The sequence below is a fragment of the Chionomys nivalis genome, chromosome 15 (genome assembly GCF_950005125.1).
Source record: "Chionomys nivalis chromosome 15, mChiNiv1.1, whole genome shotgun sequence".
NCBI classification, from domain to species: domain Eukaryota; kingdom Metazoa; phylum Chordata; class Mammalia; order Rodentia; family Cricetidae; genus Chionomys; species Chionomys nivalis.
Window position 1 is genome coordinate 48,190,439 of NC_080100.1, and position 25,980 is coordinate 48,216,418.

The 25,980-nt window shown below is 47.5% G+C and overlaps 1 protein-coding gene across 2 annotated transcripts; it reads right to left on the bottom strand.

Moving 5' to 3' along the window:
• Window positions 1-281: 281 nt before the first annotated feature.
• Window positions 282-12,857, bottom strand: Enc1 (ectodermal-neural cortex 1). 2 transcript variants are annotated; one of them, XM_057789815.1, is made up of 3 exons: window positions 12,360-12,857; window positions 7,152-8,965; window positions 282-2,872 (listed from the first exon to the last, which is right to left on the bottom strand). In XM_057789815.1, the coding sequence occupies exon 2, from the start codon at window positions 8,950-8,952 to the stop codon at window positions 7,183-7,185; it is 1,770 nt and encodes a 589-aa protein (XP_057645798.1). In that variant the 5' UTR covers window positions 8,953-8,965; window positions 12,360-12,857; the 3' UTR covers window positions 282-2,872; window positions 7,152-7,182. The 2 variants fall into 2 exon arrangements, with proteins under 2 accessions (XP_057645798.1, XP_057645799.1); XM_057789816.1 differs by lacking the exon at window positions 12,360-12,857 and adding an exon at window positions 11,588-11,722.
• Window positions 12,858-25,980: the final 13,123 nt, after the last annotated feature.

Here is a 25,980-nt window from a genome sequence, read left to right on the forward strand (position 1 = left end):
GGATTCATTGTCTACACTGGAGAGTTTACAAGCCAGCTAGGGTTAGGGTAAGAGAAACAGAGAGAGAGAGAGAGAGAGAGAGAGAGAGAGACAGAGACAGAGAGAGAGAGAGACAGAGAGGGGATTCTTATGTGCAAAACGACTCTCATAAACATAGGTGCTGAATGGTGAACAAAACATTCAGAAAACCCTGAAAATGCCCTTCATTTTGATTAAATAAGAAAGCACATCTCCAATGTTTAAAATTATACTGCTATCAAATGAAAAACCCACACACAGAATGAAGAGAAAATCTCTAATAATTTATTGACCTTCAGTTTCACATCGTGAAAAAAAAAATAACAAGTTTTACAAAACCTCAAAAAAATGTAGTAGTAGCAAACGAGAACATACAAACACGAACATTTTCCTAACTTCTACAGAGTTTGGTATGTGAGCCACATTTTCAACAGCCAAGAGGGATATTATGCGGCTCTAATCACTCTTATTCAGACAGGTGTCAAGCCTGAGAAAAGGGGCTCCACCATTATACCAGAAGTGGAAGGCCGCCCTTTGTTATCCGTTTCTACGGCAACCAGCTCACAAACTAAGAAGAACCTCCCCTGTCTTGCGCCAGGGTTTTTGTGTGTACTGCGCTGTGAATTGTATTTGCTTCAAAGTGGGGGACGTTTCACAGGGTGAGAACGGTCAAGTAGCAAGCCCAAACGCCTACATCAATTAAAAGAGCGGGAGTCTAGAGAGTTTCTCCTGCCCGTGGGGGCCCACCCTTGCGGTGTAGCTCCCTCTGGCTCACACAGTAATTAATAGAAGACTCAAGGACAGGCCACAACTTTGAAACAGCTGCAGAAAATCCTCCTGGCTCTCAGAAGCAGCAGCAGCGACACGCAGATCTTGAGACAGATTTGCATCGTAAACTAGGGAGCTGGGACAGCTACAGGACGGACACTGACCATGCCACCAGGGTTCAATCAGACACTTACACTGCTTAGAATACATCTGGGGACCAGGAACTGATGCCGGAATGGTCTGCGAAGCTCTCATTCCATCGGCTCATTTGTTTTATTTTGGTCCTGTCGCAGTCCACTTACCCATGGCACAGACAGACGTGTACAATTAGCCTAAAGTACTAAGGTGGGGAGAAATGTTACGGAATTATCTGTCATTAGACAAGGCAAACACTCACAATGTAAAAGGCAGTTATCTGTCTTAAATCCTAATTTTTTTTTTTTTAAATACAGCACTGTGAGGAATAGGGATCAAAACAGGCAGAGTTAGTTGCAAGTTCTGCTCTTCCCCAGACACCTGGAGAAGAGCCCAGGGCAGTCTAGCACTAATACCTACCACTGCACATTTAGTAAACAAGCATTTGGAGGAACACAGGATTTATTCACAAGTGATCCCGACAGAAGCGGAAGACCTCTCCACAGGCCATCCTTTACACTCCTTGGTACTGGGTGACCAAACATCACTTCTATGTACTTAAGTATCCAAGGATGAACACCAAAGCGTACATTGTATCAAACTGGACGTTTTTCTGGGAAAATAAGAGTACTTTGTAAATCAATGTCCAAGAGGCCCGCATAGGCGAAGCAAAGTGGTCAGTGAGTTTATTTACATCGGATACACTTTAGTTTGTCCCCCACTGGTGGTGTTATTCACCTAGAGTAAATAAATAGATAAATAAATAAACAAACTTTGGGCAATGTCTTCACCTGTGCCCTATATACAGAACTGGTCTGCAGACTCTCCCCAGGGTTTCAGGGTAGCACACATGGGGGGGGGGGGGGATACTATAAAGTAATTTGGTCCTTTCCAAGTGTCAGCAGCCAAGACCAAAGTTGGGTAAATCAGACAGGAGGAAGGAGGACAGACCAATATCCTGCTCTTGTGAGACCTGCCATCAGTGTGACCATGAAACCTCAGTAAAGGGTGGTCTAGTTATGGTGACTTTGTGGTTTCTCTGTCTCTGGGATGTAATTTGAGTTTCCATCTCGGAATCTGTCCCGACAATTCAAAGATGTACCCCTCCCCCACCCACCCTCTACTTATCCTCCAAATTATAGCCCCAAAGTTTTTTTTTCTTTTTTCTTTTTTCTCTTTGTGCAGCAAAGCACATCAACAACCACAAAATGTGCAAAACATACGACCATCCACACACGCCCATCCACGTGAAGACAACGGAAGCTCTGTTCCAGCATGCAGGCCGCAAACAATAAATAGCTAAATCTAGAACACATTTCTTAACAGCCAAGAGAAGGGTTAAAGTCACCTATAAATAGCGAGGAGCATCTACCAAACGGCTACTAACAATGTCCCCATTGTTCAGAGGCGTTCCTGGGGGGACCGTAACCCCTTTTGAGATGAGTGGAAAGTCCTGGGGTTCCCATTCTTCAGTCAGCCAGGCCAGCTTCCCTCCTGACCCATGCTTGGCTTTGCGTCTCCAGCAGCAGCTGGCACGGAGGCTTCAAGCCCGGTCCTCAGAGGAAGCTGACAACCATTTCAAATCTTGCACATAAATGGTGGGGCCATGGAAATCAAACGCTGAATGAGCTACAGCAAGGGAAAAGCCCAGCTTTTCTCTCCCTTTGAGGGGCTGATTAACGCTGACATTAATCCACAATTACCAGACAAGGACTAGATCACAAGCTCTGTCATTCATATTTAAACCATGTGCTACTTGCATTGAAAAAAAAATCCCACCCCCCTCCCCCACCCCTTCCTTCATGTCCACTTAAAAGAGCGTTCACAAGGTGCAGCCGATGGTATTCGAGGAGTCTTGTAGCAACTTCTCCTGTTTTTCTTTCTCTTCATTAAAACTCAGGCTTCTCCAAAGCAGAAACCTCATATCATCTCACCATGCGTCCAGAGTGAGCTACAACAAAAAACAAAACACAAAGGTATGAATGATTTGTGATACGTCATGGTTTAAGACATTTGTTCATTAGCACACGATTCAGATTCAGGGCTAAGCTGAGCAAAAGCACGCCTGAAGGTGGGAATTACAAGTCCAACAGAAAATGTGCACGCTTGGCAGGTTCGTAACCACGGCAATGGACAGCCCACAAAACAATGGTGCTCAAGGCTGGAGAGATGGCTGGAACGCTGGCTGTTCTTCCAGAGGACCTGGGTTCAATTCCCAGCACCCACGTGGCAGCTCCAATTCTAGGGGGTCTGACACCCTCACTCACAGGCACACGCAGGCGAAAACACCAATGTACATAAGACTAAAAATAAATTAATAATTTAAAAAGCATTAAAAAACAATGGTGTTTTTCTTAAACGTGAGTATGTTCAAAGTCAAGCCTACATATGACCGTCCTCTGCTTTCAATGCTTGGAAAGGGAGCCTACTGTGATAGAGTCTCTGGGCCATTGAGGGAGGAAGATGAGCCCCTAAGCCCACTGATCATAAAGAATCCAAGTTAGACTTTGCAGAGCTCGAAGGCGGTCACAGTTAAAAATGCATCCCCGCCACTCACTGGGGCTCCAGCTACAAGCACAGACAAGGGGAGTTTTGGCAGGACCACTCATTAATGGCACATTCTTCTCTCTGGCTTGTGTGTCTTCAGAAATGTGAGTCAGTTCCTAGTTGTTTCTTTTGGCTGTGGTCTAACAGTGATTCAAGCCTTCAAGACATTCCTTAGCCCTCGGTGTCATCCCTGAGCCCCGCCTCCCTGCAACCTGTATATCCACATTAGGTCAAAAGAATGTACCAAAAGAATATGGAACATCTCAAGACACAGCATACTTGCACAGAAATTAAGAGGGGAAAAATTTGCAAAGCAGAAACAAAGCAAACAGAATTCCACATCCTGTCAGGCAGGGACCATACATACGACACAGCAAAAATTACAAGAAAATAAGAAATTTTTTGTCTGGGCAGCAGGGGACAGTTAAAATCTCCTTGGTGGATAGGTTTTCTGACTGGACGGTTTCTCATCTCGCACCAGCTTTGGAAATCAGGACTCCTGCTGGAGGCCTATGCTGGCACCCAAAGGAGCGGTTGTGACTCTCATTCCCCCCCACCTTTAAGCGTTTGTAACTCCATCTTGTGTACAGTAAACTTCAGAAATTTAAGCCATCACTCTCCCCATTGGAAACTGAAGGCACAGCTTTGATCAGGGGTTCGCATCACCCTTTAAGAGCAGTGAGCTGTCCGTCAAGTTCAGGTTTTATGTGCTTGGCTCTCCTGCCCAGGGTACCAAGGGTGGAAGCTGCTGCTTCACGTGTAACACAGAGCACTCTGTTTGCTCTGTTTCCCAGGGACCGGAAGCAAGCGATTAGTTCAAATACTTTAACGCATTCACTCTGGGCTGGAAAAGGGAACCGAACTGAACAGAAATGACAAACAGCTGATAATCAAAGGAACGGAATGTCCCCAGGACATACAGCCTGAACTCCGGCCAGATCAGCAAGGTCTTAACTACAGGAAAAGCCTGTAATATTGGCGGGTGTTGGGGCTAGACCAGGCTGTTTTCAACACCCACCTTTCTGAATTGCGGTGGTTAAAATCACTCACTTAACAAAAAAGTAGGCATAAGGTCAGACGGATCTGACGTAAGGACACTGTGCCCCCCAGATGGATCTGACGTAAGGATACTGTGCCCCCCTCCGCTTGCCCTGCCTGCAATCCCTTGCTCCCTGTTCTCCCAGCGGCCATTTCTCACATGTTTCCACCATCCCCGGCAATTTTCCCAGGTCTACTGCACATGCAGTCAGTTCTGAACTAACTCCTAATTCTGAGTCTGTTAATTAGCGCTTTTTGCCTAGGAGGTTCTTCAGACCTGCTTGAGAGTTGAGTCATGCAACTGTATCGCAAATGAAATAACCACTTGCAGAACGTTTGTTTATTCTGGATTTACTGAGATGCCAGCAAGGCTGCAAAAACCAGTTTGGTGTGGGCTGCTGTGGGGATAGATGGCTCCTCACAGGAGGGTTCTGCTCCTCTGCAGGAATCTCAAGCCCAGGGAACACGGCCTTGCTGGCTGGGACAGGCTGGAGGAGACAGCCAAAGGTTGAAAACAATGATGAGTTGTGAAAGAGACCAATTTCAGTGCTCATCAGTGAGCTATTAAAGGTGGGGAAAGAAACCAGGCCGTAGTGGCCTTTAATCCCAGCACTCAAGAGGCAGAGGCAGGTGGATCTCTGTCGAGTTTGAGGCCAGCCTGGTCTACAGAGCGAGTTCCAGGACAGGTAGACATGCCCTGTCTCGAAAACCGAAAGGTGGGGAAAGGAAGGCAAGTAAGATGTAGCCTCCTCTGTCGATCTTACAACCACTCTGAGGTCCCGCTTTTCCTTTCAAAAGCCCCTTTAAAGGTGTGTGATACCCTAAGAAAAGCAGGGCCAAAAGTTCTCTGGTAATGACTTTGTACGCGGCTCCTCTACGGTGGCATTATTTCTTTTCCCCTTACATTCAGTAGTAAGCCCAGGAATCACCCAAGCAAAGTGGCATGTTCCGAGTGCCCTCCAGTTTCGGTTTGGTTTGCTTTTGTTGTTGTTATTTTGTTTTGTCAACTTGACAAAAGTTAAAGTCATTTGAGAGGCAGGGACCTCCATTAATGCCACCCACAGGCTTGCCTGGATTAATGAACAAAGTGGGAGGGCCACTGAAGGTGGTACTACCTCTTAAGTGGTCCTGGGGGTGAAAGCAGGCTAAGCAAGCTAAGGGAGCAAGCCAGGAAAAACTCCTCCATGGCCTCTGCTTCAAGCCCTGCCTTTGGGTTTACTGCCTTGGCGTTCTAGCCTTGACTTCCCTCGGTGATGGGCTGTGCCCTGATAATATGTACAGATGAAATAAAATAAGCCCTCTCGCTCCTCCCCAATTTGCTTTTGGTCATGGTGTTTCTAACAGCAATAGAACCAACTAAGACACACACACAAGCTGAGGCGATTCCTGGGTTGGTCCCGAGGATGCTTCACAGGAGCCAAGCAGCCGCAGTGACACCGAACCATGTAGGCTGACTCATTACACAAGACAACCACTGCACGCTCACATAGATGCCACAGGCTGCAGCTTTTGTTGGTCCTCGCAATGGGGCCAGATGGACTGAAAGACTCTGAGAGGATGCAGGTGGGGAGGCTTAGGGGGCTGACTATCTACAGAAAACTCCACCTTTCGTGAGAACAACCTAGACCGCCCTCCTAAGTTAACAGTGCTCTCAAGAGATAGGTGTAGTGAGGAGGGGGCATTTTAAATAAGCCAATACACAATTTTGGAGTGGATAAAATAGGAAACACTTGAAGCAGTATTTTTAAAAGTCTATTAAGTACAGAAAGGTCTGAAGGAGGGAAACTAGAACAGCAACCCAGTATCTCGGGGATGATACCAAGATGAAGTTCAAGTTTATTATACTCAAGGGTTTGTTCTCTGGAGTCAGACTACCCCAGGGGATTTCTTGACTAGCCTGACTACCTGCTGAGGTCTATGACATTGGGCAGATTATTAGTTAAGACTCCATCGGCATCAGGTTTGTTCACCTAGGGAGGTTAGTAATAGCATCCAGGGCTTGTTCTGAGCATCACAAAGATGCCCGAGTGAGACACAGGGTCCTGTTCTAGGAACACAGTGCGTTATCTCACAGCCACTGACTGGAATTACTAATAGACGTCTGGAATTCTCAACCTGGCCAGATTCTACTGGAAAACTTTAAAGTAATGACGCGGGCTGGAGAGATGGATCAGCCATTAAGGGCACTGGTTGCTCTTCCAGACGACCTGGGTTTGATTCCCAGCACTCACACAACAGCTCACAACTATCTGTAGTTCCAGTTCCAGGGGACACCCTCACACAGACATACATGCAGGCAAAACACCAACGCATTTAAAATAAAAATAAGTAAATCATTTAAAGCACCGAGGCTTGGATTCCACCTGGACCAAACCAAACAATGTCTCTAGAATGGGGGTAGCTTCTGAAAATCTCTTTGGGAGATTCTGAGGCTCCGTGATGGCTGAGAGCCTCTGGTTTTTGTCAACAGGGGGTCACCGTGATGGCCAACATGGGCAGATATTACTGTAGGAGGGCAAAACCTTTTGCTTTCGGTTCCTATGCAACTTAGCATAGGAAAACAGTAGCACCTCTCATTTCCCATGCTCTGAATTCAGGCTACCCTGCTGAAATGCACGCTTCCGTCTCCAGTTGCACTTTCTTACCTCATGCGTGCTTCCTCTAGGACGCTGTGCGTTAAGAAGGCAGATGTTTCCAGGTGCTGACGAACGCGGTGGGGATCAGGGAGTACGGGACAGTGGTTATGCTGTTCCACACATCTAAAGTCGGATCGTAGCAGTCCAAAGTCTTGCAGCGCTGGATGCCGAAGTAGCCTCCCACCACATACAGCTTGTTCCCGGAGGCCACGGCGTGGCAGCTCATGCGCTTGGCTGTCACATCGCCCACCTTGGTCCACTGGTAAGTCTCACTATTGAATTTGTAAGCAGAGCAGGCAGAGAACTCTGTATCGCCGCCCATAATAAAGATCTGGTTCCCCAGCACAGCTGCCGCTGTGTAACGCCAGGGCTGGGGACAGGTGGCCGGTACCGTCCACCTGTTCTCACACTGATCATAACACTGAACTTTGGGGAGCTTGTCATGACTTACGCTGGTACCTCCAAAAGCAAACAGCTTGAGTTTGGCGCTCACGACAGCAGCATTGCTGACACCTTCTCGGAGTGGGGCAACCATGGTCCATTTGTTGGTCGTGGGGTCGTAATGTTCTACTTGCTTTAGAGAGACTGAAGGGGAGGCTGGGAGGCAGCCAGTGGCAGCAGTGTGCCCACCGACCACATAGAGGCAGTGCTTCAGTTCAGCAGACCCATGACCGAACCTGGCCACCAGCATGGGGGCAGCCTTGGACCACTCCTCATGCAGGGTATCGTAAACCCAGACATCTTTTGAGACTCCATTTTCGGATCCCCGTCCCCCAGTAATGTACACTTTGCAGCCAATTGCGCACGCACTGAACTCTTTCCTCGGGCTGGGGATGTCGGCCTTGGGAATGATTTCTTTAGCCTTCTGGTCTACCAAGTACAGTTTGTCACACATGAAAGTCTGTCCTCCTAGGAGGAAGAGGGCGTGGCCGGTTTTCCGAGGGCGGGCGCAGAGGCTGGTCACCACACCATCGTTCTGCAAGATTTTCAGCTTGCACCGGATGGCCTCTTCCACAATCTCCTTACTCTTCCTCTGCTTGGTGATGAGTTCCTCCATGGCCACGTTCTCCATGAGATAAATGGCAGGAAGGAGGGCCAGCCTCACGGTCTGCAACAGTTCGGGGAGGTAGCAGTAGCGCTTCTTCAGGTCATAGCTAATCCAGTTCATGGCAGACTCATACACAAGCCTTTCGTCTTCCGTCTCCAGCTCTTCACTGGACAGGAGCTGCACAACCATGTCCTGGGGCAGCTGGAGGAAATCTTCGTTCTTCCGGATGGTCTGGAAATTGCTGAGACACATTCTCCAGGAGAGTTCGTACAGCTTGGTGCACTGGTGGGCGTCGGACAGCAGCAGCATACCCAGGCAGTTGGTGGGATGCAGGTTCTTTTCCAGAAATTCTGCACATGCATCTCGGATGTCCTGGAACTCCAGCATGTCGCCAGCTTCCAGGAGCGACTCGGCATTTTCTTCATTGATGATGACCCGGGAGGAGTAGGCATAGTCGAGAAGCAGCTCTAAGACTTCTGGGTGAATGGAATTGTCAAAGTTGACTTCGCTGTCCTGGCTCTCTTTCAGGCCACCACTGAACATGGCTTCAAAGTAGCGGCTGCACGCAGCCAGCACTGCCCGGTGGCAAGGGAAGGTTCTGTTTCCCGCATGGAGAAGGACGTCCGTGAAGAGCCGCTGCTGTCGCAGAAGGTTCAAGTGAGTGAGGACACTGTCGGCATAGGAAGACTTATGAAACAGGTAGATATTGATGGAGCCGCTGCTGGCCCTGGACTTGCGGTTCTCATGCACGCTGACTGACATTTTGTTTCAACTCCTGAAAGAAAAAAAAACAAAACCATTGAAGGGAAGCTCTTGATGTTCCCAGCAGTAGCACAAAAGCAACAATCACTTAGACAAAGAAAACAAGAGCCTTGTTTGTTAGTCCTGCTACCTACTGCTCTGAAGAGGGGATGACCACTCTAGAACAAAGCCAAAGAGAACTGCCTTGGAGAAAAACCATTCCTTGTGGTACTGTTGAGCTATGGGAATCATACAGGGTTGTTGGTGGAGTTGGGGGCATGGCTTAAAAGCAGGTTTATCTTGGAAAACCTGACTGCCAGAATGGAAATCAGCAGAAGCCGAGGGAAGCCCGTCTCATTCTTTCAGTTCCCAGCGCCAGGCCAGCTGATTCACTACAGGCCGCTTAAAATGCCAAGCTTCCCGCTCTCATGATGCCAAGAACGTCAGGAGGGCACCGGCTTTAATGCCCTATGCAGCATAAAGTCATGTGTAAAACAAACACCTACTAATTAGAAATTCTATTAAGACTTCCTTTGGTAAGATCTAAACTCTGTGTGTGTGTGTATATATGTGTGTGTATGTGTGTGTGTGTGTATCCAACTCCTGAAGCAGTCAGACCTTTATGCAAAGGTTAAATAGACAGCTAACTAGACAGCTCTAAGTGCACCAGAATGTAAATATTTCCATACATTGATCAGTAGACCTCAGTGAAAGCACAGGAGAGATTCTGGCCACAATTACCACCCACCTTTCTGAACCTGGACAGATTCCAGAATGACACTTTGGCACATGAAAGGAAGAATATTCTGAGTAGGCAGCTCATGCTGTTTTTTCTGTTCTTCCTGCTCTATACCAATCCTTAGAAAGCCGAAAGCCCTCACAAGAACAAAGGATGCATCCACCCCCTTTGACTAAACACTCCATCACCAGGGCAGTTAGGTACCTACAAATGCTGCACCTGCATACTGGGAGCTCAAACTGCAAACACCGCTTTATGTAAATTCAAAAGCACACAGGGGTGAACTGTGTGTGTGTGTGTGTGTGTGTGTGTGTGTGTGACATTCATGCGCCCGTGTGTGTTATTTTAACCATTGTTCGTGTAAGGCCAACCACAGCGCTTCCCTAGGTATCAAAATTAGCATCAGTGGAATAGAATGCTATCTTTTTAGGTATCTGCTATAAAAGAAAACTAGTTAGCAATTAATTTAAAAAATGCCCACCGTCCATCTGGAAAACTGGAATTAACTCCTGCTTCTGACAATACCACTCAACAGCTTTAAAGAGAGTATAAAGCCTTAAGGACCTGCCCCCTGGGGATTCCAGGGGAGGTTGTTTATGCCAGGAGGGGATGGTATATGCACTTGGCTACAGTATCTTTTCTGATACAAACAGCCAGAACTTACAGCACAGCTGAAACCGATTGTTTTCCCTCCAGTCATCCAGATATTTATTTTTTTAATTTATACTCCAGGAATTATGAATAAATGTAAGTGACTTGCCAGATTCATGAGCTAGAACTGCAATTTTTTTCTCTCACCAGCTGGGAACGCTAGCACAGAAAATAACAAAGGTAGGTGTCTGACATGCCTTTGACCTTTGGGGCGCCATATCTTTAGGTGATGTAACTTGTTTTCCTCTGGTTTGGAAATGTTACTTCTCAGGATGGGTAAACAAGGCCAAAGAGAACTAACTTAGCTTCAGAGTTACAAAGCTCCAGTGTTACAAACTCTAGGCATAACACCCAGAAATTTCCAGTGGATGGGAAGGTGGTAAAGAAAGACTAATTGCCCCCTACCTCAAGCTAAGGCTCTATCTTCCTGTCCATCTTGAGCCATTGTAAAAAAGTTCTAAAGAATGGCCAATGGAGGAAATCCTCTACGAATCCACGCACTTTAAACCCGCATGCTTTACCACTATGGATGCTATTTAAATGAAAGCGTTCTGGCTTGAGTTATTTTGAGGAAGATAAGCCCAAACCTCTAAAAGATTGCCTAGTCTCAGGAAGCCGCCTCCTCTCTGGCTATGAGCCAAGAAAGGAATATAAGCAACTAAGTGCTCGCCCGCTGGGCTGGAATCCCACTGGGCCCGCAGCACATGTCCATTAACAGGAGATGCAGGGTGGCATAAAACAACATCCACAACCAGGTGTATACTTAAGAAAACAGTTTGTCCACAAGACCTTAGGATACAAGATGCGCAAGACTCTGCAAGACTCTGCATCCCGTGTTTACCGGCTGTGTTTTCAAGGTCTCCCCAGAAAGCAAGGAGGAATTGTGAACCCTGTCATCTTGGATCCCATCCCACTGGAAAGCACGTCACTGTCACAATCTCACATCTTGTAACCATATATGATTAAAACAAAAGGTAGACTTGAAGGCGTGAGGGAAGGAACTTGCTTTCTGGTTCAGAATTATGCAAACAGCAAAATATCCACAGAAGTCATGTATACAGTTACTAAATACACCTTCAACATAAAATTAATCATTTATTTTTCCCAACATTTTTAAGCCCCCAGAGACATAAACTTGCACGCTAAGGAAATGGCCACGAAAATGCACACATATACTTAACTCGCGTCTACAAAGAAAGCAGAGAAAGACTGCTATTACTGTGAACATCAAAAGGGCTCCTAGTTCAGTAACTTCGGTTCACTTACTGTGGCTTACATGCAGGCTGGCTGTCTGCCTCCAACACTTTGAGCACCTCCGTCTCTCTACGGGCTTTAAGCCTGATCTCAATCCCACGAGGAAAGTGCCCAGGCAGATGTTCTCTAGACTCATATTATTGACAACAATGGAACGTCACTATAAAGACATTTACAAAAATAGCCCTTCGCCACACAGCCCCCTACAACATTTGCAACGCTATTTAACACGCTGGATATGTCACTGAGGGCGACACCAAATTACACGTCCAAGTTCACCGTTTCATCTCCACCCCGCCCACCAATTCCTAGCCTTTGAAATTAATAATGTCATTCTAAAAGGAAAAAAAAAAAGCTTGCAGGAGAAGAAACTAGTTTTTCAGGAACCAGTTTTCATTCATTTGGCTGCAACCAAATGCCCCCATGAGGAGGTCTGCACGTGGGCCACACCGTCCCCGGAGCCGACAACACTGCACCACAGGGAACCGATCTCACGCGCTGGGCTGCCTGGAGGCTGCAGGGAGCCGGCAGGATATTATCCCCCAACTTGGCTCCTCGCAGTCCCTGAGACTTGCCCGGGCGTTACACCGCGGAGGGGGAGGCACGTCGCTCCCCCAGCGCGATTCTGCTCTGGCGACAGTTCTGCCCCGAGAGCAGTTCCTGAGCTTAAGCCGCAGGCAGGGTGGCCGGCGCCGGCTCGTTGTTCGCAAGCACACCCCGCGGCCGGCCCGCCCCTGAAATCCGGGAGCCCGCAACAGGTCTGGGGCTGCAAGGGGAAACTTACAGCAGTAGGCGACTGGCCTCCTCACACAACCGGCTAAGGTTCTTGCCTCAGTCGCCGCAGGGAGTCAATCAATGGAGGGCGTCTCGGTCCCAGGAAAAGGTGGCGATCACCAGGGAGAAAGGAGTGCCGGTGGAGAGGCGAGAGCGCCGAGGAGTAGTGGCTCCCGGGTTGGTTCTGGCAGGCAGCTCGCCTCGGCCTCCGGATCTGCAGCTGCGGACCTGGCGCCCCGGCCGGGCCAAGCGTCTGCCGGCGCTCGCCTAGCCAGGGGAGAGTGAGCCTGCGGCGGCCGCGCGGCGGAGGAAGGCGGGCTGAGTGCTGGGGGAGGGAGGGAGCGAAGCTGCGGCGTGAGTGCGGACGGCCGCCTGGCGTCTGCTCTGGGTCTCTGCAGCGCCTCCGTCCTACGGCTAGAGCGGAGGCTGCGGGAGCAGACTGCGCCGGGCCACCGTGCACCGGGCTATAAGTTGCGCGCCCGCCCGGGAGGGGGCGCGTACGCAAAGAGATTCGTCCGGGGGAGGAGGGAGGAAGCGCGTCCACGGAGCAGGCAGGAGCTGGTGGTGCAGGGGAAAGAACTGTAGGGGGAGTCAACCGGAGAGGAAGCGGGGGGAGGGGGCGGGGAGTGCTCGGAGACAAAGCGGACGCCTTGGCTCAGCTCCGGGCAGCTGCAGCCCCCGGGGACTGCGAAGAAAATAAGTTTGAGGGGCTCCGATGGTTTTTGCCTCTTTGGGTCAACCTAATTCAAGGCTAGCTCGGGATTTGGGGAGCGCCCCCGCAGGGGAAAGCAGCCCTGGATTGTGGGTTCAGTGGTGCTGGGGTTCATGGGATGCTCAGTTTAGTGGCCCAGGGCCAAGCTCGGGTTCCGCAGCATCGACGCGTATAGCCACTCACTGGGCTGGACATCCCAGCTGCAGGGCAGAACCTACTACCCACAGGGGCAAGGGTAGAAGCCCAAATCTGGACCCTGGGGACACTACTGGTCGCGCAAGTGGGATGTGGGGTTACTTGCTGGCAGGGGGCCAGACCAGCTCCAGGCACTTGCCGGGTGTCGTACCTCCCCACCCCAAGCTGGACTCTGCCCCCACGCGGTGCTGGAGCCGCTGCATCCCAGGCTCAATTCTGCGGACCCACGTGTTTCGCAACCAATCTCCGGGGCCGCTAGATTCAAAGAAACAGCCACGCCGCCGCCTTCCTTTGGGGAGAAGTCAGTCACCTTAGAGACTTAGCCTTTCCTGATTTTTTTTTTGTAAGTTGGTGGTGTTTGGAGTTGAGTCAAGAAATAACCCCAACACACACACACACACCACAGCCTCGAGAGCCTGGCAAAGAAAGGAAAGCTACCCCACAAGAAGAAATTCACGTGGCGAACACTGTTTCTGACCCTCACTCTTGACTTTTGTGCCAAGGGTTTGTATTTTGGATGGGAGCTAAAACGCCACTTTGCGTTGGCTTTTATTCCGTATTTCGTATTTAATATAGAGTCAGGGGACGAGCAGTATAGATTATTGGTCCAAACCTTTATTATACAGGTGAGGAAAAAGAAGTCTTGGGAGATGTGAATTGCCTGGCTGGAGATCTGCACCCCCTCAATAGTGGCCCAGACAGGAGATCGACTTTAATACGCCCCCCGCCCCTCCCCCGCGCGTTTTTCCTTAAAACACCAGGCGTAACAATGGTTTAAATCGGCTAAGGAGGCTCCACATGGCGCTTCCTGAGACCACAGACTGCTAAAACCAGTACGGTCGGTTTTTTATCCCAGCTCCACTTCTGGCTAGTATTCAGGCTGCTAAATTTTGCTCATCGCAAAGAAAGACAGTGCCCTCTTAAGTCCTTTCTTAGCATTAACACGCCAGCCTCACTACAGCCTCTTCCAATCTGTTTCTTATTTTATTTTTTTGATACTGAGTCTTGGCTCCATTTTGCTTTACAAAGTCAGGAAAGCTCGAGGGATTCGAGGTAAGAAGCAGGTGCAGAGAGGCCTGAGGGCAGCAGCGAGCCAGCCAGGCGAGCAGAACTTAGTGCCCAAGGAGAGAAGAATAAAAACAGCGCCCAGCAAGTGGAAACACTGCACACAGCAGAGACAGGCCCTGAAAGAGGGAGGTAGAAGCAGGTCGCTGTTTCAGGTCTTTAGAAACACGTTTCTGTATCGTGTGGCCCGGTTTGAGAGGCTCCAGGGCCAACTCCTGGCCCTTTTCTTTCTGTTTTCATCTATCTGGGTTTGAGTCAAACATAAATCTGTTGGTTTAGAGGACCAACAGTTAACGCCTTCTAGTGAGGCAATGGTCTATTAAGAAGTTAACACGTTTTCTCTTTTGACAAAATATGCCAGCTTTCTCCCAGAGCCACCTAGATGTTGCTGCTTAGGAGTACGTACACATACCTCAGCTGGTTGGCTGGAGACCTTGCCAGGAGAATCCACCTGGCAAAGGACAGGTAATCGTTGCTATTGCATCTACCACCTGGAAGCTGCAGTGTCCGCCACCAAGGAAACAATTGGGATCCCTTCTCTTTGCAGAGAGGCAGGGCTGAAAGAGGTAGTCCTGCTGTTATCCATTGGTGTATCTTTTCTGCCTAATGTTGCCACTTCCAGTGTTTCAAATCAAGAAAACAAAATCGCAGCCTGGAAAATCCTGAACTGACCATATACATCCCTTCATCTGCTACTGAAAGATAAGCAAGGCTGGGTGACGGAATTTGTTTAGGGAGGTTATCCAAACTGGAAACGGCTGAAAGAAACTGGACCCACAGAAACTGGACCCGAGTACTAACAACGGTCTGCTTGAGGCAGTGTGTGGAAAATTCTTCAGGCTGCTGGGCAGCTTCTAATGCCTTTCTCAAGGCTGCGGGTGACTTGCAAGTTAGTGGATTTATGATCATAGAAACTCAAACTATGTTATTTTTATGGTGTCTCTCAGCCAATGGGAAAAGACATTCTTATCACTCCACTCACAGGAAACAAAGGTGAGTCCTCTACACAGACCTACCGGAAGAAAACTCTCCTCAGGATTGTGAATGCTCTAAACCACAACAGACCCAGCCAATAGCTGAGATGTCACACCTCAGGAAATGTTGCCAGGCTGCTTTGTACCACAGTCAGTGCTTGGTTCAGGATGTCAGACTGATCCTGCAGGTCCCTGGGAAAATGTCTTTGCCTGGCCTTGGGACACTAAACCAAGGTCTCCGGGGTTTTGTTTTGTTTTGTTTTTTATGCTGTTGAGAAGCTGTGCCCAAGGCTTTTGGCCTTGTTATCTTCCTTAACAACCTTATTTTGTTAGGGCTGCAAAGTCAGCAGCAAGGGGTTAAATGTATTAGCTGCCTTCAAACCTAATCTGTCTTCATTCATTCCTAATTTACACTCCGGCTGAATTAATGAGAATGATTTAATTAACACCATACAATCATGGTACCAGGGACTGGACAGCTCAGGGAATTAGACTAAACTGGGCCAAGCAGCTGCCACCCTGCCTCTTGCAGGTTCCCTGAGCCTTACCCAAAGTCAGACAAGTCCCCTGCTGGGATTCCAGAAGGGCCCTCTTTATTCTTAGACTCACTTCCTTGATCTGTGTGAGGACTACTACACAACCCTTCTTCCTGTGGAATTCCCTGCTGGGGCTTTTGAGAACCTTGCCCAGTAGAGTCAACATGGCAGAGGGCCAAATGCCCACCCAAGGTGTGATTGCCAGTCTTCGCTGTCAGCGTGACTGGATTTAGAATCACCTAGGAGACACACCTCAGGGCATGTCTCTGAGGGTATTTTCAGAGAGTTTCAGTTGAGGAAGACCCACCCTGAAAGTAAATGGCCAGGTAAGATGTGCTTGGGGTTTCAGGCTGAATAAATTGGGGGAGGGGAGGGGTGGAGAATGAGCTGACCACAAACACTCATCTCTCCCTGCTTCGCTGGAGACACACTGTGACCAGCCACCTCACACTCCTCTATTCCTTCCCCCACTGTGGGCTTTCTTTGTTCTAAAATCGTAAGCCCAAATAAACCTTTTCTCCCCCTTACCTTGCTTCTTTTCAAGTATTTGGTAACAGCAACACCAAAAAGTAAGAAACACCCAGGATCTGTGCTTTTCTTTCCATCCTGTTGAATTCATGCTAGGAGGTGCACAACTAGCAAGGAATGCTACTTTCTGGTCTGGAAGGGAAGGAGGGAAAGGGAATCTGCAGGGGAGAGGTTGAAGTGGGACTCCAAGCCCTGTGGAACCTGGGATGCTGACATCACCTGCCTGGTTCTTCACTGAAGGAGAGTAGACTAGACTTAGCTTCTACAGCCCACTGTCCTCACTGTTAAGGCAGGCAGCTAGCAGAGGGACTTGTGCAAGGTGGTGCTTTCTTACCGGTGGCCCTGACGGTGACCAGAGTCACTAGCGATGGGTTCTTCTTTACCAAAAGAGGTTTGGAAGGGCTCGATCCCCAGCAACACTTCGCCTACTGACAAACCTAGGGAGAGAGACCATAGAACCTGTCAGCCGTCCTCTTATTTCAAAAAGAGAAAGGAGAATTGAGCTATAATTAACAAGAAAGAAACGCTGTCAGCGCTCAGTAGGTCTCAGAACACAGTAGGTCTGTACCACAGGGCTTGCTGGGAAGAACGAGGGGCCTCGGTTGGCAGTCTTGTTCTTGTCATTACGTTTGTGTTTTCGTCTGCATTTGTTCTCTTTAAGAAATTAGTATTTGTATTAAGGACTTTGCTAAATCTAGAGAGTGTTGAGGCTGTTGAAATTGGTTCGGTCATATTTTAGCATTCCAGTTGTTTTTTAAAGTACAATGCTACTTTATATTTTGTGAATCAAATCAGTTATGGTGTGGTGTTTTTTGTTTTTTTTTTAATTTTGATTTCCAGTTGCTCGTGCACGGTTGCCTTTTGTCTTATAGTTTCCAGTGAAGAGTTTCATGGGACATGTTGTCTTTGTTCCTATTGGCCTCTTCTATGGGGGTTGTTATTGGTGGCCGATGCCCTCGTCCTTTCAGCCTTCCTCACTTCATCCGGCCTCCAGTGGCATTGGGGGGCGGGGCGATGGGGAGCATCTGAGCCATCGACTCTTAGTATATTTCGAATCTAGTCTGGTTACAGTATTTCTTCTCGAAGCCCTAGAAGACAGTGGTCTGCACGGACTGGCGTGAGTTGTAGGGGCAGGGTTTTGAAGCAGTTTTGTTTTTTTTAAACCATTTTCTCTGATTACAAAAGCAATGCATGATAAAAATGTGGACACTACAGAAAGGAACAAAGAGTACCGTAGTCCACCACACGGAGATAATGACATTTGGCGTTCCAGTGTGCAGACGGTAGGCAGTTGAGGACAGAAACTTGAGAACACAGCTTGGATTCCCGTGCGCACATTTACTGGTGGAGTGAGTGTTGAGGGGCAAGGACTACATTCATAGCAGTTCAGTTTTCTCAGCTGAAACACAAGAGAAGGAGATTGTCTTACAGATTAAATAAACTGGGGCATATTCAGTCTGATGATGGTGGCACACAACTTTGATCCCAGAAGGCAGAGGCAGGCAATTCTCTGTGAGTTCGAGGCCAGCCTGGTCTACAAGTTCCAAGACTGCCGAGGCTACACAGAGAAACCCTGTCTCGGGGGGAAAAAAGGAAGAAAGAAAAGAAAAGCCTAAATAAATAAAGGAATATGTAAGACATGAGCCATGGGACCCTGCTAACAGTGAGCATGCTATGTGCTTGTTTTTATGTGGATTGAAGAAGTTGTTTACAGAGAACGGTGTTTCTGTAATTTCTGACCCTCCTAAGTAAAGACAAGGGTGACTTGAATCCTTCTGGAAGTCCCTTCTTCCCACAGCTTCATATTGAAGGGACACCTTCATGCCTCAAATGTGTTCTCTTATCCCCGGGGAAGGGAATCATTATCATTATTATCATTATTATTTTTGTGGTGCCAGAGATTGGACTCAGGATCCTGTGCATGCTAAACTCACTCTGCCTCTAAGCTGTGCTCCCCTCACTCTTTGATTATTGGTTCCTGGCTTCCTCATCAGGAAGGAAATGGCATCTGCAATACAAGCTCAAACCCGCGGGGTCTTGTCTGCCGGTCCTTTGTCTTTCATTGATGCTGTGTCTTCCTGTTTTGTACTGGAACCAACCGGTGATGGAAAAATTATTCTTTTCTCTCTTCCTTTGAAAAAGAGGCTGGTGCAAAGAAAATTATTTTTAAAACACATTCTTTAAAATGAAGCAGCTAGCTGCCTTTAGAAGAATGTAGCCTAGCTAAAAAGAGAGCAAATATGGGGTACAGGCGCCCCTGTTTCCTGCCCTGAAGCTCTTGCAGGGTGTGTGTGATAAGAGTTCCCTGGTACCTATCAGAATCACACCAGGAGTCTGTAGGGTGTGACCTTACACAGCCTCGGGGAATCTTGAACCATTTTTCCCCTCCTGTTTTCCATAATCTTTTCAGTGCCCCAAGGCTCCCAGACTAAACTCCTAATTTGTTCTAAGTAATTACATTCAAGAATCGACCGTTGTTCCAAGCAGTGAAAAATGAAGGTTTTGTTTGGCCTGGATGCTGTGCTCCTCGGGCGGGATGCCAAGTCTCTGAGCAGGTCTCAGCATGAAGAAGGAACCAGAAGAAGGGACCTTTGTGGTCCAAGGCCTTGCACCTCCGAATGAATATTTCAATGATTTTATAGCCGTCTGTGAGTACAGACTTTACTCAATGGTGCAGCGCACCTCAGACGGGAGGCTGAAGTCACCATGAATCATGGGAAAAAGGAGAGTTGTTGATCACTGTCTTACACTCTCATCAGGTGAAAAGTGCAACATAAGAAAGAATATGAACTCACATATGTATGTATGTATGTGCATACATGGATAACATAAAGAGTCATTCATACATTCATTTCCCTGAGCATCATAAGAAAATATTTTCAATATAAAATTAGCTCTACAAATATAGGTATTTAAGATAGTTGTGCTGCCTTCCACTGCCACAACTGTATGAGAAGTTTTCTTTACAAGGTCTATGTTTCTGCAATGTTTGGGGGGGACGGGGGTTCACTGCACTAGAGGAGACAGCCCAGTCTTTCCCCCAAGCTCCACCGATTCCTTCTGCATCTTTTCTGAGATACCTAAGATGTTGAAAATTTGAGGCAGCACCAAGGAGTGCTGTGATTTTTCAGACAGTGCTTTTCTAGATACAACTTCAATGGATTTTATCTGAGCATATTTGGACAAGTTTGTCTGTTTTGAAAATTCCACATATCAATTTCCACTGCATAATAAAATTCAACAATTTGTTATATCCTAAGTTCTTTATGTATGCTTTATTACAAACAAAAATTCCCCTAAGCTGGTCGTTGGTGGCGCACACGTTTTACTCTCAGCACTCAGGATACAGAGCCTGGGGAACTGAGTTCGAAGCCAGCCTGGTCTAAAGCGTGAGTTCCAGGACAGCCAGTTCTGTTACATAGAGAAATCCTGTCTCCAAAAACAAAACAAACACCCTCCTTCTCCTCATACCTACTAGTCACCTGAGTGACACCATCATCCCAACAAACCCCGGAATAGACCACAAGGGTGGCGCCGGCAGCCTCAGAATTACATAAAGCAACAGTGCCCTCTTGTGGCCATAGTGAAGACGCACTTACCAAAGGGTCTGAGAACATACAAAACCAATTCACGGAGAAAAGTGAACAAGCTCTACAAATTCCTGGGGGTTATTTTGAGCTCCAGGAGTTTAGATGAGCAAAGGGAAACTGTAGCCGAAAGTCTGGCCAGTCTGCAATACTGGCCAGTCTTACAGTGACCCAGCGGCCTACAGACAGGCGAGCAGAAGACAAGTCTGGGTCACTGACCTCCTCTACACAAGCTGAACAATTCCGAGCCCGCCAATCTCCTGATAAATACAGGGTAAAGTTCAGTTGTCCTGCGGCCCAGGGACTGAACCTGTCAGTCTACAGCGATAGAGTGGGAATTAATGAAAATGATGGAACTCTCGTTTCTATACTTAGCGTGTGTAAGCACCATATTTACCTGAAAGACTAAGATCTTGGGTGATGAACACACCAGAGCTGAGTTCTAACCACTGAATTACACTGTGTCCTCTGTTTTCCTGGCCACAGTGCCTGCCTTCCTGCCCTGCAGGCATGCCGCCTTGCCCTTTCTCTCTATCTCTCTTTCTCTCTCTGTCTCCCTGTGTCTCTGTCTCTGTTCCTCTCTGTCTCTGTCTGTCTCCCTGTGTCTCTATCTCTGTTCCTCTCTCACTGTCTCTCTCTCTCTGTCTCTCTGTCTGTCTTCCCGTGTCTCTGTCTTTGTTCCTCTCTCTCTGTCTCTGTCTCTGTCTCCCTGTGTCTCTATCTCTGTTCTCTCTGTCTCTGTCTCTCTCTGTCACACACACACACACAAAATGTGTTTTTGGGAAGAGAAGGCATGAATTGCTTGATTTACTTTGCTCCATGTTGACAAGCCTGATAGCAGTGTGACAAATTAGAAGCTGGAATCAATTGACTCAAATTATACTGTTTTTTTAATCCACTTTACCCTTTCTCCATAGTTGATTGAACATCTTACCGGATCGTGTTTTCATTCTGGCACACTGTACCCAGCAGAGATTGGTACATCAACTCACAAGCAAAGGAATGTCTTCATCAAATTGCTCTTTCAAATTTCGTTTAGACATAGTTTCTCAGCTAGGGACTGAGACACTGTTTCCCCCGCTATGATCAAGCCCCAAGCAGTGAGAGAAACATCTTCCCACTTCAATGTCTGCAACCCAAAGGCCCAGGGGAGCTCATGTGTCCTCTTGGAAGGATCTAGAGAGAAAATGCAATTGAAAACAAAGGAAGCTTTTAACTTCTTGGCTGGACCCAGCAATTGTAACATTATGTTTTAAAACCCAACATACACAGATTATGCAAAAGTTTGAAATCTTTATGTTGGACAATGGTTTACAGATGTGAAGAACCTTGTTAGTGGGTAGTCACAGGGTGAGCAGGCTGAGGTGTATCCCACTCCTTAAAGATGCCAAACATAGTAAAACTTCACTTGTCTAGAAGCCAACCCACGAGAATGATCAGTAGAACATTGTCCTCACACTGACCATATAGAGGACCGAGTCCTTTCAAAAAGCAAATGATGCCCTCTAAAGTAGCAAATCCATAAGCAGTATCTCAAGAGGTGGAATTGGTTAGGAGGATCAGGGCAACACTGATACAAAAGCTGGAGAATGGGAAAGGGCACCTGTCACCTGCGGCCTCTAAAGGGGCTGGAGAGGAGGAGGGTCAGAGACAGCTGCCTCTCCTCTTGTCCCACTGAACTGACAGGTACGTACTTGAAAGCGTCAAGACAGGAGAGACGACTAGATGGTCAAGAGTGCTTGGTACCAGAGGACCCAGAGTTGGTTCCTGGCTCCCACAGGGAAACTGAAACCAACTGTAACTCTGGTTCCCAGTGATCTGATGCCCTCCTTTGGATTCTTTGGATGGTGTAAACACCAAGTGCACTTCCAAACATGCGGGCAAATATTCATACACATAAAGTTAAACATATCTTTTTAAAAGATGGAGATGTTAAACTGGGTGTGGTGGCTTTAATCCCAGCATGCCTTTAACCCCAGCACTCGGGAGGCAGAGGCAGGAGGATCTCTGGTGAGTTTGAGGCCAGCCTGGTCTACAGAAGGAGTTCCAGGACATCCAGGACTACACAGAAAAACCCTGTTTGAAAAAAAAAATGGACATGCCAGTTACAAAAATCTGGCTTGTCTCATGATGGCATCAGGGTGGGAGCAGCCTCTTTTCACAGTGACAGGCGCTAGGACCTTTGTCTTGGCTGCAGCGAAACAGCGTGTGTTTCCCAGGCACAGTTAAAGCAGCTGTTTACAGAAAGTCTAATGTTTGGGGTGTTTCCAAGCCTCGTAACCCTCAAATGTCCTTGGAAACGTGGGTATCATCAATACCGGGCTCCATTTCCTGGACAGAAACTAAGTTGGAGGGACCCAGGGTCCTACCTTGGCCCCTCAGATTTGCCAAGTGGGTTTGCTGTAGCCTATACCGTCTGTTTCTTGGTTTGTTTCACCTCCATTTAGCATCTTTGTTCCTTCCGGTGTGTCCAGGCCTCAGACCAACACACAGCAGCAATAACACAAGAAGTAAGTACACCCTGTGTGAATGAATAATTTACCAATAAATGCCCCTTCCTTTGACCTTGCAAAGAAATATTGAAACTGGCCTCTTTGCTCTGGCCCTTGCTTGCTAAAACAAGAAAGCCTAAGAAAACATCTTAAGTCAATTTTTGTGTTGGGCTAAACCCAAACGATTTACCTTGCACTATTTGGAAAACCTCATCTCCAGAATATTTTTACTTAATCAGAATTTCACTGTTAGAATCACATTCAGAGACTCATGTAAAGAAAATCCCACTGAGTCTCCCAAGGAGGGCAGTTGTTGACATGCAAAGAATAAGCCTGTGTAAATAGCTCGGGTCCACTTTGAAGCACAAGCCATTCCAAACACAAACGACCCAGCGCTCAGTGATAAGGTGAGTTAACCGCCCCAGCAGCAAGTCACCCAAAGGCTGAGGTCATTTATTTCTGCTCCTTGGTGATTCATTGGTCTGTGTCCCTTGGTGTAAGAAATGGCAGACCTATCTCCAGGTGGAGAGGGCCACAGTAGGGGGAGGGAGTGGTGTTCATTCTAGTATTCCAGCACCAATCCTGCCAGCCAGGGTCTGGGTAACTAAGTCTGTTACGAACTCTATATAAAGCAGGGTTTATGCCAAGCAAATCAGGATACGGCTCAAGAATCATCTTAACTATAAGTCTTAACTCTGGGTAAAGAGTTTACACAGATGGTAAGTAGCAAATCGCTGGCATGGCACCTGCCTGTGACCCCAGAAACAAAGGGAAGGCAGAGAGATTGTGGGTTGAAGGCCAACCTGGATTACATAGCGAAACCCTCTATCTGTTCTGGTGATGGCACAATGGTGGTAACCCTGTCTTTGACCTTGCCAAAGCACAGTAGGACTCCACGGCTGCAGGCTTTCTTTTGCTGTTCTTTGGGTGTGTGCACACACGTGTGGGTGCATGTGTGCACGCGTGCATGCGCGTGTGTACACATATGCATGGGCATGTAGAGGCCAGAGGTCACATCTACTATCTTCTCTTGCTCACCACCTTGCCCTCGGAGACAGAGCTTCACTAAATAAACCTGGAGCTCACTGGTTTGGGTAGGCCACTGGTTAATGAGCCCCAGGGGCCTGTTCATCTTCCACCCTCCCCTCACCCACACCCCTATGGCTGGCTAGTGCTGCAGATTCTCTGCTGCACCTTACTTTCCCATGGCTGCTGGGGAGCCCAGCTCAGGCTCCTCTTTCTGCACTTACTGGCTGAGCATTTTACTGACGTGGGCATTTTTTGAGACAGGGTCTGTATATCCCAACCAGGCTTTGCCTTCCTAGATCTGGGTTTACAGGCTCAGATCCCAGTCTTCTGATCTAGAAGCTGTGTTCTAGTTTGTGTGCCACAAGCAAGCGTATCCTGGGAACCTGGCGGACTGCCGCCTTCATGGGCATTCTCAGTCAACAGATACATTGTAGCAGTCGCCATATACGCAGACATTTCTCAAAAGCTCTTACATTGTGAGCGGTCCTGGTAGTTGGGTGGTGCACAATTGTGATGCTTAAGACCCAGATTATAAAGTATTAAAATGTTTATCTTTATTTTTCTAAAACAGAACATAACTACAGTTATAAGTCCCTAATCTGCTAGCTTGGTGGAAACTCAGTTTGTGCCCTTTAGGGGAGTCCATCTTTCACCCCTCACTTTTGTTCAGCATTGGGTCCAAGTTCCAGAGTGTTTTTGAGAATGTCTGACTGTATCTGCAGGCTGAACCCGGTGCTGCTGCAGCCAATCAAACACTGGGATGTTAGAATAGCACATTGCTTTTGAACGAGACGATGACCAACAACTGGTACTTTCCAAAACAAACAAAAACCAAAAACATGTCCCTTGGTTTGCTCTTAGATAATTTAGTAAAGATTAAAACACTGCAAAATTACTATGTAAAAATAATCTAAGTAAAAGGGACAGCTCCCCATGCTAGCCAAGGTGACATAATAGGGGTATGGGATATCATCTTACCAGTTAAAGACAGAGTAGATTAAATGGTTGGATCATCAGGTAACAAAGAGCCAAAGTTTCAGGGCCTCCAGGGACCTAGCTACAAAGGACGACAATTTTAAAATGGTAAATATGGAGCCTGGAGAGATGACTCATCGGTTAAGAGCATTGGCTGCTCTTCTAGGGGTCCTGGGATCGATGATCAGCACACACATGGTGGCCCACAATTGTCTATAACTGCAGTTCCAGGGGATCAGATGACCTTTTCTGGCCTCTAAGGGCACCAAGCAAGCCCATGGTGCATAGATATACATGCAAGCAAAATCCCCTTATATACAATAAAGTAAAGTAACAATAATAAAATTGTGATAGGGACTGTGCTTGAGTGTGAACATCTGGATTGATAGCTTTTTGCAATAACTGTTGAGGGCTAATGTAGACAATTTTGGCTGAAAGCGGTTCCTTCAAGTCCTGGTAATTATAAATAGATCACATTTCAATTGTGTCCATGAGCATGGTGGAATTATACACCGTGTTGATAATGAACACCACAAAAGCCAAAAGCCAGTGTTGCACGTTCGCTGAATGACTGAGCGTATGTCAGGTTAGGAAAGGCAAACACAGTTTGAGCCTGGAACCAAGTTGCAGAGATGTTCTAGTTCATGACCGTTTTATTGACTAAAAACACAACTCTCATGTTAACGGGACTAAGATATCATTTATTATGAAGGCATTTTTGAGTGACCATGGCCCAGACATTCAGATTAGGTGGCTCCAAATTCCGTGTTCCAACATGAGAGCAGTTTTGTTCAGTTTTAAGCTTTACAAAACAAATAAAGCCATAAATCAAGGCAAGTTTAAAATACATTGGTGGGTACACCAGAAAGGTAGATAGGACAAGATGAGGGAAACTTACCTTATGACCTCTGATGACATCCTTAGCTTTTAGGTAGGAGAAGCTGGCGGCCTATTAGACACAGAGCTGGGCAAGGGATGGCTATTCAGGGGGCTAAAACTAGTCCAAGTTAAGCTCTGAACTTGCAACATTCCAACCTCTCCATGTTAATGCAGTTTTAATGAGTCAGTCCCGCAGACATGACTTCTTCCAGGAATTCTCATTCACGTGCTAAGCTAGTCATAAAGCCTCTCTCGTTGCCTGAATCTCAGTTTCCTGTGCATCAGACTAGAGCTCTGCGACTCATCCTGTGGATACCAAAGTTGTGTGGCTCCAGGGCACAGACAGTGAGTTTGTGAGTCCGCCCAATTCTCCCTGATGAGGCTGCCCTTGCTCCATTTGCCCCACTGAGACACAGGCTTATAGACCCAAGCAGGAGCTGTCAGCCCAGAGACCTCTAGACCTGAATGTGAAGAGCACCATGGCTATAGGATGTGGTTCACAGAAAACATCTGTCTCTTCTTACTTGGGGTTTCTCAGACTCTCACACGGATCACCCAGGGAACTGCTCAGGGCAGATCCTGATTTAAGAGTTGGGAGTGGGGATGGCAGTTCGCATTTTCACCAGCTCCCGGGGGTTGTGGGGCTGCTAGTCTACAGA